The following is a 12,137-nucleotide window of genomic DNA, read 5'->3' as shown; positions in this document are numbered from 1 at the left end:
CTGCTGTTTGCTCATACCTCTTGTCGACATGGAGGACTCCTGAACAGGATTGTGTTGTGACCATTTCACACATCGCCCCATTAGAATGGGGACCCCCTCTTTTTCGCTTTTGTTTTGCCTGTTCTTCTCTCTGCTTTTAGGGTTTTGGGTGAGTGAGTTGTCTGTCTGGGCTAGGGCTAAACCTTAGGGGTTTCTTTTGGATGTTATTCAAGCTGAGTCCAGTCAAATTTTGAAAGTTGTTAAGCGTCCTCCCGAGGATTGAGATTGTTGAAATGAGGTAAGCCTGTCAGGAGAGTCAGATAGGTCTCAGGCTAAGTCTAGATTGAGGGTTTTCAGGGTAAAATCCAGTTTTGACTAAGTGTTAGCATTTTGAAGGTGAAATTGTGTGTTTTTGCATAGGTGAGTTTTGATCAATTTTTTGAAGTAAGATGATGCCTGAAACACAAAAATCGCTCCTGACCCTTGCTAAGGGTCCAGGGCGAAATTCATCCTGAGTGCAAATTCTTGTTTTGAGAAGGCTTGCTAACTGGTTCCTGGCCTTGAGAATGACCTAACTTTGCCTTGTGAAGTGATTGGAGACTTAAATTTTGAATAATTTAGCCAGAAAGGGTGAAATCGCTCCTGACCCTTTCTCAGGGTCTAGGGCGAAAATGTTATCTAAGGCATATTTGTCACTGACTTTTTCTAAATTGTTTGTGCAGGGTCTCCAGGAGGGATGATTGGACGTGGTTTGATGCTTCTGAAGATTTGAAGGCATGAAAAATGGTGAATTTTGAAGGCTAAGGGAAAAATCACTCCTGTCCCTTGTTGAGGGCCCAGGGCGAAATTTTGATTTCCCTCATCTGGCAGTGAAAGAGGACAAAGTGTTGAACATGAATGGAAAACAAATGACTTTCTCCACCCGCCTGTAGGAGTTTTAACTTGAGATGATGAAGGATCTTATTGGAATCATCAAATTCGCTCCTGTCCCTTGCTGAGGGTCCAGGGCGAAAAAACTTATTAGAGTCATTCCTGACCTTGTTTGGTCAAATTGAGATATCAAAGGCGTGGTGGAAGACAAAATGAGCATGATGAAGCATCCAGACTTGATTGAAGATAATGAAATGATGGAGTTTTGCCCAAGAAGGGTAATTTCGCTCCTGACCCTCTCTGAAGGTCCAGAGCGAAATTTTCAAATGGCACAATTTTTTGCAAAGTCAAAGTGATTTTTACAATTGGAATAGATAAAGGCAAGTGTGTTTTACCCATTGAATATAATTGGGACGATCAACAAGGAGGCAATCAAGCCAGGTTTGCAAAGTCGCTCCTGACCCTCTTTGAAGGTCCAGGGTGAATTTCTAAGTTTCTCTCCTTTCTTTGAAGAATTAAGACAAAATCTTGCTTGAATGAGTGAGGAAGGGTGTGTTTTGACCGTTGAAGATAATTTGGAGGGCTAGCAAAAGATGGATAAACTTGAATTTGCAAAATCGCTCCTGACCTTCACTGAAGGCCCAGGGCGAAAAACCTAATATCCAACCTTTTCCTCCAAAATTAAATGAAGCTAAGCCTTCACACAAGTTTGAAACGATGTTTGAAATGCCTTGAGGTGGAATTGAGATGCTAAGATTACAAATTTTGATGACAATGGGGAAAATCGCTCCTGACCCTCTCCAAGGGTCCAGGGCGAAATTTCCCAGTATGCCCACTTTCCTTGCATTTCGAGATGATATTTTTGTTTCCAAGACTCAAAAGGGAGTGGAGAATGATGTTCTACGCCTTAAGAGTAATTTGAAGTTGGAATGATCAAGAATTTGTGCAAAAGACTCAAATTCGCTCCTGACCCTCACTGAAGGTCCAGGGCGATTTTTACAAAACCAACAACTTCCCTCAAAGATTACGCTAAGGCAAGGTTATGCAAAGGTGGAAAAGGTCTTCTAAAGCGTGGTGAACAAAGATTTGACTTCAAAACTTGATAATCCTAGGCTAAAATACAAAAGTTGCCCTTGTCCCTCACTGGAGGCCCAGAGCGAAAATCTTTGGAGCACCTATTTTGCCTTGCAAAAGCAAATTAAGCATGCATGGAACGAGTGAAGGAGATCATTGCTTATCCCACAAGGAGAATTGGCAAATAAAAGGATGAAGGATTGAGAGCAAAAGTGAAAAATCGCTCCTGACCCTCTCTAAGGGTCCAGGGCGAAAAAATCCTAATAGCACTTTCCTCCTAGAGATCAAGTGAAATTAAATTCAAAACTCCAATAAGAAATGCCATTTAAATGCCTAAATGAAGTCTTGGACAAGAAAAATGAGGAATGCAAGGCCTAAATTGAAAGTTCGCTCTTGACCCTTGCCAAGGGTCCAGGGCGAAGTTAGTGGCATTCTTTATTTTTACCATATTTGAGCATTAATATCCTCCAAATTGTATTAAATGCCAAAATTGCTAACTTCGAAGCATTTGAAAAATTAAATTAAATTGGCATTTAATAAAAGACATATTGGCATTTAATAAATTAATTTTGAACCTTAAAAAAAAATCGAATTTTTATTGTAAAGGCATTTTAAATTAATTTTTATCAAATTAAAATTAAATATGGAGCGCCTAAGGTCTTATTTTTATTTATTTTATCAAGTCGACCCCTCCTTTTTGCAAATTTATTTATTTTTTTAAGTCTATTTTGCCAAGTCGGCCTAGGGGGAGCAAGGTGGTAAGCGCTCTATATATTGGAGGTGTTTTTTCATCATTCAAATCATTCACTCATTGCTTCAAGTGCGAATTTGGAGAGCAAGAAGGAGGTGCGAAATCTGGTCTATTTGGAGCGAATTTATCTCAAGTGTTGGAGACTAGAAGGAGGTGGAGTTGATTCTTGTGAAGACTAAAAGAGGCGCATTCTATTCAAGGGAGAGCTTTGATCTACATTTTGCCTAGCAAAATTCACCTATTTTTGCATCATTTCTTAGAATTAGTACTCAAGTGGAGGTATGGCGTAATCACCTTAACACCATTGTTGAAGATTTGAATTTTGAGCTTTGTTTTGAAAATTCTAAGTTTGACGTAGTTAATTAGGAAATGATAACTCAAGATTTATCATGAAGTTTCCTAATTAAAATCCTAAATCTTCTTTTCTACTCTATATTTCTACGCTTCAAGATATATTACTAATTATGAAATGTTGTGTAGGTGTCAAGATGGCGACTCCAAAGGCAGGAGCATCTACTAGTCGTCCAGCTCTCATGAAGGAAGATCAGAAGAACGAAGAATTGGAGACCAGGATCGTGTCCAAGTGGAGCAATATCGGAGATACCAACTTGGGAAACTTCAGTGTGAAGAAGTTTCGAGAGGTCCCTTACATTGGCAAGCCATCGCCTGTCGCAAAGAAGATAATTGAAAGTGGCATCATCAAGGCGGCCGGTTTCCCTCCAGCAGTCCAGTGTCATGAGCTGATGATCGAGTGTGCCCGCGATTATGACTCACAATCAAGATCGATCGTATCCAAGGAAGGAAACACTTTGGCTTACCTGTCAGAAGAGGCTATAAGTGAGGCTCTCCATCTTCCAGAACATAAAGATATGATTTACAAAAGCCTAGAAGGAGCCAGGTCAATGTATGAGGATGATCCCGACACTTGCCTAAATCTCATCAATAAGAATTGGTTGCTCAAAAGTCGTCCTCGTCTGAGCAAGATTCCCAACACACCACATAGGATTGACTTCCAGGAGGAGTACAGAGATTTGATAACTTTGCTCAATCGAGTTACAGGGGCTCCTCAAGCCTTCTATTTCGAGAAATGGATGTTCTACTTCATCCAAGTGATAGTCCAAGGAAAAGGAACGATTCATTGGGCTAGAATTATTAGCCATTGTCTGGATGTGCAGTTGAGAAGACTTAAGCCTACTAGATCATTCCACATGAGCTCATATGTCATATATGCCCTGATCAGGAGTTTCGAATATGTTGGGCTATCTCACAGAGGAGTGATTGGAAGAGGACCCGGAGAGATGAGAGTTTGTGACTCTTATGATCATTTGCATCATCCACCTAGAGGTGACTACAAGTTAGTCAATGACACCTTCATGATGAACATCACTAGGATATTGCAAAGGTGGGATCCATAATCGACTATCTCTGGATGCACAAGAACTGGTGAAGAAGTATGTTGCATGGTTTATCCAGTTTCAAAAGTTTACATATATCAGAGTTCATGGGTGTCCTTTACCTCCCTACATGTTGCCGAGGTATCCGACAGACAGGATAGTGCTACTTGAGGTGACTAGACAGTTAGCAGCTTATGCAAAGGCATTCAGACACAAGCATGGAAATGGAATTCCCGTGCCCATCATATTGGAGAATTCAGTTGAGGTATGTCCTAATACTCAAGCCTTGGATGATGCAGAGAACGAATTGGCTTTATATTCATTCACATTCTTTGCCTCGAGGGAGAATTTTGATCCTCACGGTTATATGGAGGACACAGTTGGTAAGAGGTACAAACACGAATTTCAGGTAGAGGACTTTTGGATGAATCTCTCAAGTGATTTAGAGGTTAAAAGAAAGATGCATTCCAGGCTACCCTTAGATCTTATCAGAAAATGCAAAGTTTATAGGGTAGCAGATCAAGCACAGGATAGCGGCAGACATCTCCAATCATCTTATGACAGAGAAGACAAAGCTGTGAAGATAGATTGGAATGAACCTGAGGTTTTGGACTTGAGGGCTTTGATGGCTCTAGTTTTGTCATGTACTCGCAGATGGCTGGATGTACAACATCAGAAGCTAAGAGAGCAGAACATACCAATGACTTTTACTTTGGAGGAAAGACCAGAAGAAGGAGGAGCGAGCGTAAGTGAAGACAATTCTCATCCTAGAGGCGCAAAGAGGAAAGAAAGACCTGAGAAAAGAGAACCTTCCAAGAAGAAGCAAGAGGCCAATTGAGATCGCTCATCAGGCACATCTTCTCGACATGGAAAGAAGGCAAGTCAAGCTGAAGGACAAGAGAAGACGGTGCCTGAGGTTGATGAATCTATGGAGTCCATGGTACAGAATGATAAACTTGGAAAGGGGCAGACACCTCAGCATTCATCAAGTCAATCTCCCCAAGTTGATGAGCTACATGAGGAGAAGAATGATGATGAAGCGACATCTCCTCTCCGAGAAGATGAACCATTGCCTAAAGAAATACAAGTAAGAGAGATGAGATCTGCCATTCTGGATTGGTTGAAGGAGAGACTGACGAGGGTGATTGTGATTGAAGATGAAGATGATGTAATTGACTTAGAGAGCCTTATAGGAAATTCTCAAGAAGTAACGGAGAGGAAGAAGGCCACCAAGATGTCCAAGGTGATCAGAGATGAGACAGGATCCAGGAAATTGCAGATAGCTACGCTAGTAGTGGACAAATGTGAAGGTGAAATCCTTGCAGATGAGTATGATGTAGAAACATTTGAGCTTGGTCCCCTGACTACTGAACAGGCACTGGATGAGGCAACCGATTCATTTGAAGCACTTAAGGACAAGCTTAAAGAAGAAATGGAAAAGAATAGAAAGCTTGAGAGAGAAGTTGGTGCTTGGAGAGGCTACTTTACCCATCTCATTCAGCCCTTGGGACGTCAGGATCCGGCAGTATCTCCTGTGCAGGCACTTCCCCTCGAATCAGTTGGCGAGGCAGAAAGAGTCAAGAGCTTGGTTCAGCTTATGAGCTATTGGATTGACAAATCCCACACGGTAGTTGTTGAATTTACAACAAGAATGATGAAGACAATCCACCGAGCTATCCAGGTCCTTGAGATCGTCCACAATCTAATGATAACTGTAGCCGCTTTCGCTCACACTAGAGATGTTATCATTCCTGTTCTGCAAGTAATCAGGCAAACACCAAGGAAAATCCTAGCACAAGAAAAGATAATGGATGGAGGAGCTCATAACCTACTTCAGTGGTCAACTCTACTCCAGATGAAGGAGGTTCTTTTCAAGGACATCAGCACCAAATGCAATCAAGTTGAGGGCGTCATCCATCCAATTCAGGATAAGGTGTTTGAAGTGTTATGTACCATTCTTGGCAGGAGGATCGAAGTTGAGACGGATGTGGACCTCCAAGAGTTGGAAGAGAGAGTCAAAGTCATCTTTTGCAAAAATGAGAATGTCATCACAGATGAGCAACGGGATCTAATGTTCACTACTATGCTCCTGATTGAGAAGATCAAAGAACTCGAACTTGGATGGGAAGCTGCCCTTCTCACTGCCTTTGATTAGGTTATCCACTTTGAGGAGCGCATGAAGAATATCCCCGAGATTCCTATTGCTGAGATTGAAGGAATTGTGTCCAGATTCGTTGCATATGCTAAGAAAGAACATTGGAAAGGGAATAAGATTCTAGAAGAAAGGTTGTTATAGAATGATGTGGCATCTTAATTATCATTGGTCCATGTTTCCTCGACTTTTGTGCCAATTAAATATTTGGCTATGCATTTAATAATGTTCATCTAAAAAGGGAACTTTTTGTAACAAACCCTAATTAGGGTTTAGGTGTCAAAATCTCAGCCGTCGATCTTCGTTTGATCTGGGCCGTTCATTGTAATTGAGGATGCTATATATACCCTCACTCATTTTCATTTTGTCATTAGAAATTAGAAGATTAGAGATTAGATATTAAGGAGATAGATAGTTAGAGCTTTTGGAGAGAAGAAAATTATTTTGTAGCAAAATTGAGTAGTGAAGAAATAATTTCAAACAATTGTTGTCTATTTTGGCTTTGAGATCAATAAAATATTGAAGTTATGGTGTTTTATTGCAATTCTTGTGGCTATCTTCATGGTTGTTTACTTTCTTGAATCATTCTCAGTCGAAGTAGTATTTAAGTTTGAAGGACTAAGTGTTGTGCTTGATCTTTGGTGAGATTCATGTTCCAAACCACTAGCTTCTTACTGATTGTAAGGACGCCTTGCGTGGTCAACTGGAGATATTTAGATTGCTTGAACCTTCAATCATTATTGAACTATTGATATGTATCTTTATGGTAGTATCTATAATTCTTGATGATTTGAAAACCACTAATCACCTTAGAAGATTGCATCAATTTCAGTGGAGTTGTAATTCCTTGGCAATACTGAAATTGGTAGAATCTTACCAAGTCTAGCCTACATTGAGTCATTCTTAGGATTAGATTAGAATTCATCTCTTGCAAACCCTATCTTTTGATCTTTTTTGAGAACCTGTTAGCTTTAGGAAAATCCTATTCCTGCAGATCGAAAACATAAGGCCCCTTGAGGAAACAGCATTTACAACGACCACTGGTGCTTATCCACACGTAGAGATCCTACAACGAAGAACCTTGAAGTCATCTTGATTGATCCTTTTCGCGATATCTTCAGCATTCAGAGGCTTTACTCAAGAGAGGATAAGGTACCCTTGGGTATTTTATTCTGTGTTTGATAGTGTACAAAATACACATCAATAGATTGGAAGTGGAAGAGTCGGCTGTTTGTTCTACATTCTGTGTTTTGTTGTTGATGGTTAATTCTGTATCTGGAATTGACTTGAGTCATTTCTGCAGTTGTGGATTCGATCCACATTATTTGATACTGATTTTCCTATTTTTTTCTGAAGTGTTTACATTCTATGAGTGAGCTTATCTACTTCTGGATCTATTATAGATCACATCTCCCTTCTTGGAGAGCTTTTGGTCCCACAGGTTAAATTTTAGGATTTCCGATTCAGCAAATCTCCTCCCAATCATGAATTTGTTTTTGGTGTGTAACAGCTTAACAACTTCTGTTGTGCTGAAACTGCAATAGCTAAAATCTTTTGTGATGCTAATGGCATACTACAATGGCTGCTAGTCAGGAACAAGAATTTATCCTCCCTATGCATGTGAAGTGTTGCCACCTACATATTGTAATAAAAGACCAGCATTCTACAACCCTTGTGCGTGCTTCTTAAAGGATTTATGTTTCTGCTGATTTTCTTCAACCCCTTGTGATGTATACATGCTATAGTGCTTTCTTTTTTCCGATTTTCTTCAATCTTCTGTGCTGTATAAATAGTGTAATAAAGATTAAATGTTTCCATGGCCACTACAAGGTACCCAAGGTCCTTTAGAATTGAGACCTTGGCTTGTGAAGTGAAAATCCTTTTTACTCACTATTTTACTTCATCATTGGGCTTTAATGCTAGGGTTTTTAACCATAGTTCCTAGGAGACTGGTATTGGTACTGGGTATGGGAGATTAGTTATTGTTAAAAATATAGGAGATAAGTAGTAGTAGATGACAAATATGTAAGTAAAATAAAAATTGTTTATATTTTAAAATTTAAAATAAAAAATACTGAAGTAAAAGTAATGACTAATATTTAAATTTTACATAATTTAAGATGTAAAACTTAAAAAATAAATTATAAACATAAAGTTAAATATTAATTTTTAATTTTCAAGTATTTAAAACTAAAATTTAAAGTATAAATTTAAAAATATTTAAAATTAAAACCATAATTAATTTATTGGATTGGAATCCTAGCAATTTAAGAAATAAGAAACTATTTTTTATATTGAAGATAGATAGTAAACATACATATAACCATATGACCGCAAGTATCAAGGTTGACTTAGTCAATCACCAAAAAGAATCAAAATTCAGATCATAATTGATAATAGTCACGCAGGGCTCAATTACTACTTAGAGTGCCATAACCTATAACTGTATAAGCTTCTAAACTACAAAAATATGTATGGCAGCATATTAATAATTGTCTTGATCATTATACCCTTCTCCATCCTGTGATATTACATTGATATTGCACTGTGGGTACCAAGCTAGCTCCTAAAAAGGTATCCTTTTCATCATATTCATTAGAAGTTTCTGCTCTCGCTGAATTGATCCAAGTCCCTCCATCCAATTGGGGGGTCAATATTGGAGATTTCTTCTTTAGAGTTCACTACCTCCATGGCTGAACACCCCCTTGGGTTCATGCAGAATCTGGTTCCCTTGGTCCTTGCTTTAGGTTTCTTTGGCTGTTTGCCTTTGGGCTTCTCATCAGTCTGTTTCCCATCATTTTATTCTCTTACAAACTCTTGAAGACCTCTCACAATGGTTCATAATCTTCTCTGGTATGCGTCCAAGTGTGACCATATGAAATCTCTGAGGAATTGACTCTATTTGTACCATCTTCCAGTTGCTTCTCAAATTTGAATCTTGATATTTTCAGTGTGATGGAATCTGCATAGCAGACATAAGAAACTTAGAAAACAGTACTGAAGTTATATAAATAATAATATGGAATATTAAAAGTAAAACTTAAATGGTAAACCAAAAACATACCTAGAAATGCCAATGGTATTTTCAGGAAGGACCCAGAAATTTGGAGTTGTTTTTGAGATGAACCCATGCTATATGAAACAACAACCATAGTTTCTGATAATTTTTTTGGATTACACTATATTGTTGTTTTTACAAGTTTTTGTGGTAGGAAGATCTTGTAAAAATTAGGCACTAACAACGAGCATTTGTGTTACCAGTGCTTTGGTTCCTAATTTTTGGTAACTGTCTCAAAGTCTTTTATCGAGTAAATTGCATTTTTCATCTCCACTGACCATTTTATTGCTTTTTGAACCAAAACACTCCTTTGAATATTTCCTTTTCTAAACAGTTCACCCTTTAAAGGGATGCTGGTAAAAAGCTAACAACTATTTTAGGAAAGCACCTTAAAAGCTGGTGGTGCAATTCGATAGGAACTTTTATATAGAGAAGTCTGTTGTATCTTTGACGTTGAAGTTAACCTCAAATGTGCGCTTCAAATACTTATAATTCTGAATTTAATTTCATCCATTGCATACTGGTAGAGCATTTGTGCTTTAGATTGGTAGGCTGGAAATTATATGGTTTGTAAATTCTCATGCTTCAGATATTTCATTCGTGAGAATACTGAAGAAGGAAAGGGTGCTGGGGTTTGGAGCATGGTTTTATGGTAGTGAAGGATTATTCTTCAAAGCATTGTTTCCAACATTTAATACAACTACCTGTTCAATTTTGTTAGGATATGAGTGGAAGTGAATCTTAGCAAAGGCAGTAGCCTTAGAGTGACTGAAATTTTCTGGCAGTAGGTGGTCCTATAGTTTGTGATAATCTGGTCCGTTAGGAGTAGTGTCTACCATGAATACAAGTGCTTCGGATGTCATGTCTGTGAATGACATTGATTGCAAAATAAGAAAAATGTCAATCAAGATGATAATCATAAAGTGACTGAGATAGTAGAGGTTGAACTGGCTTAAAAGCATATCCTAGGTTACTTGGGAAGAAGATGCCTTGGTAGTCAAGGAACATTAAAGATTTCAGAGGATGGCTGATGATGAAAATGACCTAGAAGAAATGTAGAAAGTTAATCCATTTCTAAAGGAGTTTAAAGTATTTAATGATGAAAGTGAAACTGATTGATGACAGACATCCAACAGACAAAAATGTATATGTATTACCTGCCATTTCCTTCTGTTTGCAAAAATCTGGTGATCTTTTTGCCATCTGAAAATGTGTCCCAATATCCCTTGTCCTTCGGTCCTGGAAAGTTGCAGAACAAAATTCATCACATCTTCAAAGCCTCTACATAGTTAAATTTTTTCAGTCAAAATGTCAAATTCAAACCAGGTATAATCACCAGAAACTCCAGTAAAAGGGACCGGGAACACATTTATTTTAGTTTCCACATCTTCTGGTGAATATTTATATATGATATACCTGTACCCTTATTAATTTACTCATGCACTCTGATTCAAATAGTGTCACTACAAATGACTACAGAACCAATTGACAACAGTTTTGACAGATTTATGGCACCTAATCATTGTTATAGGTACCTTAGTAGGATGGGCTTGTTTTAAAAGAATCATCAATGAACATTAATCTCAGCTTTATAAATGTACCTTGGTAGGATGGGCTTGTTGAGTTTAAATCCTCCTACATGAGACTTCTTGTAACAATATAGTTCTCTAGTTATTTCTAGATGGAGCCCTTCAAGGTGCCTGCTTTACTGTCAAATTACTTATAGACATATTATAAAGTTGACAGCATGTTTTAATGAAGGTTTGTTTATGATTTATTTTATCTCTATACTATTACTTCTTGTTAGGTTTAAATTTCATGGCTATCTATGTTAATTGCGATACTCTGGAAATTTCCAAAATAATTCTTCTGAATAACAGTCTATTGTATCTCAAGTTTTGAAGAATAAAGATTGAAGTTTGATACAAGGAATGTTGCTTTGTCAGGTTGAATATGAGGATGCTGCTCAACAAGAAGTTGCATACAACTAATATGAGGATGCTGCTCTAAAAGAAGTTGCATACAACTAAATTGGTGTAACATCTAATGGCTATTTTTGTATATCAACACTGATTTGGAAATGACAAATTCTTAAAAGATTAAGGACAGTAGTATTTTTTCCTTTGATGTAATTTATTGGTTTTCTCCATTGCCATCTCTGTAGTTGAATATGATTGGTTTGTCAGAATCTCATTTAGTGGGACTGCATTTATAAGTCTATGCTACCATTCAACAATGTTTATGACATTATGTTTTTGTATTAGCTCTAGTATTGGCTCATGCTGAGCTTTTTTGTTTGTATCCCAACTAATCATTTTTTGTAGAACAGTTTAACTGCAATTAATAATTCAATGGCATGGACAAAGGACCATCAATTTGGAACTCAGCTTATCTTACTTCAATTTGAAACGCTGTTTCATTTTAGTCCAACGATGATTCGTTTTGGTCACCAGATACACGTAGCTCTTTTGAAGGATGACGGCTTTACTTGGCTAGAGTTCAATGGCAAAAGAATTTCAAAAATTTGTGTATACGTGGGAATTGGTTTTCATTATGGGTATGTGTATTGGATTTTCTTATCCAAGATACTTATAACACGCATTAAATTAGAATTAAAGAATGACTTTTCGATTCCCTTATGTTGCCATGTGGATGTAACCTTGGCAAATTTGACAAGAATATTTTAGCTAGCTAGAAATTCTTTGAAAAGAAAACTACTCAAGTTGTATATAATTATTCTATGTCAAACAAAAAATATGATTTTCAAGTTCTGTTTTTTCACTTATATAAGTCTATGATTTTAAGGTTTTTAAAATGAAAAGCCTCATTTACAGTTTGAAAAATAACTCTAATGATTTT

The 12,137-nt window shown here is 37.6% G+C and overlaps 1 protein-coding gene across 2 annotated transcripts in view; it reads left to right on the top strand.

The window, feature by feature from the left end:
• Positions 1-11,664, top strand: part of LOC131051302 (uncharacterized) — a 44,808-nt gene extending 33,144 nt beyond the window's left edge. For both annotated transcript variants that reach the window (XM_057985756.2, XM_057985755.2), the window contains exon 10: positions 11,225-11,664. In XM_057985756.2, coding sequence (XP_057841739.2) covers positions 11,225-11,269 — 45 coding nt within the window. In that variant the 3' untranslated portion in view covers positions 11,270-11,664. The remainder of the gene's footprint in view (positions 1-11,224) is intronic.
• The last annotated feature ends 473 nt before the right edge of the window (positions 11,665-12,137 follow it).

This window comes from Cryptomeria japonica, chromosome 9, assembly GCF_030272615.1.
Source record: "Cryptomeria japonica chromosome 9, Sugi_1.0, whole genome shotgun sequence".
In the NCBI taxonomy this organism is placed as follows: Eukaryota; Viridiplantae; Streptophyta; class Pinopsida; order Cupressales; family Cupressaceae; genus Cryptomeria; species Cryptomeria japonica.
The sequence above is the reverse complement of the archived record's forward strand: the minus strand, read 5'-3'. Positions and strand labels throughout refer to the sequence as shown.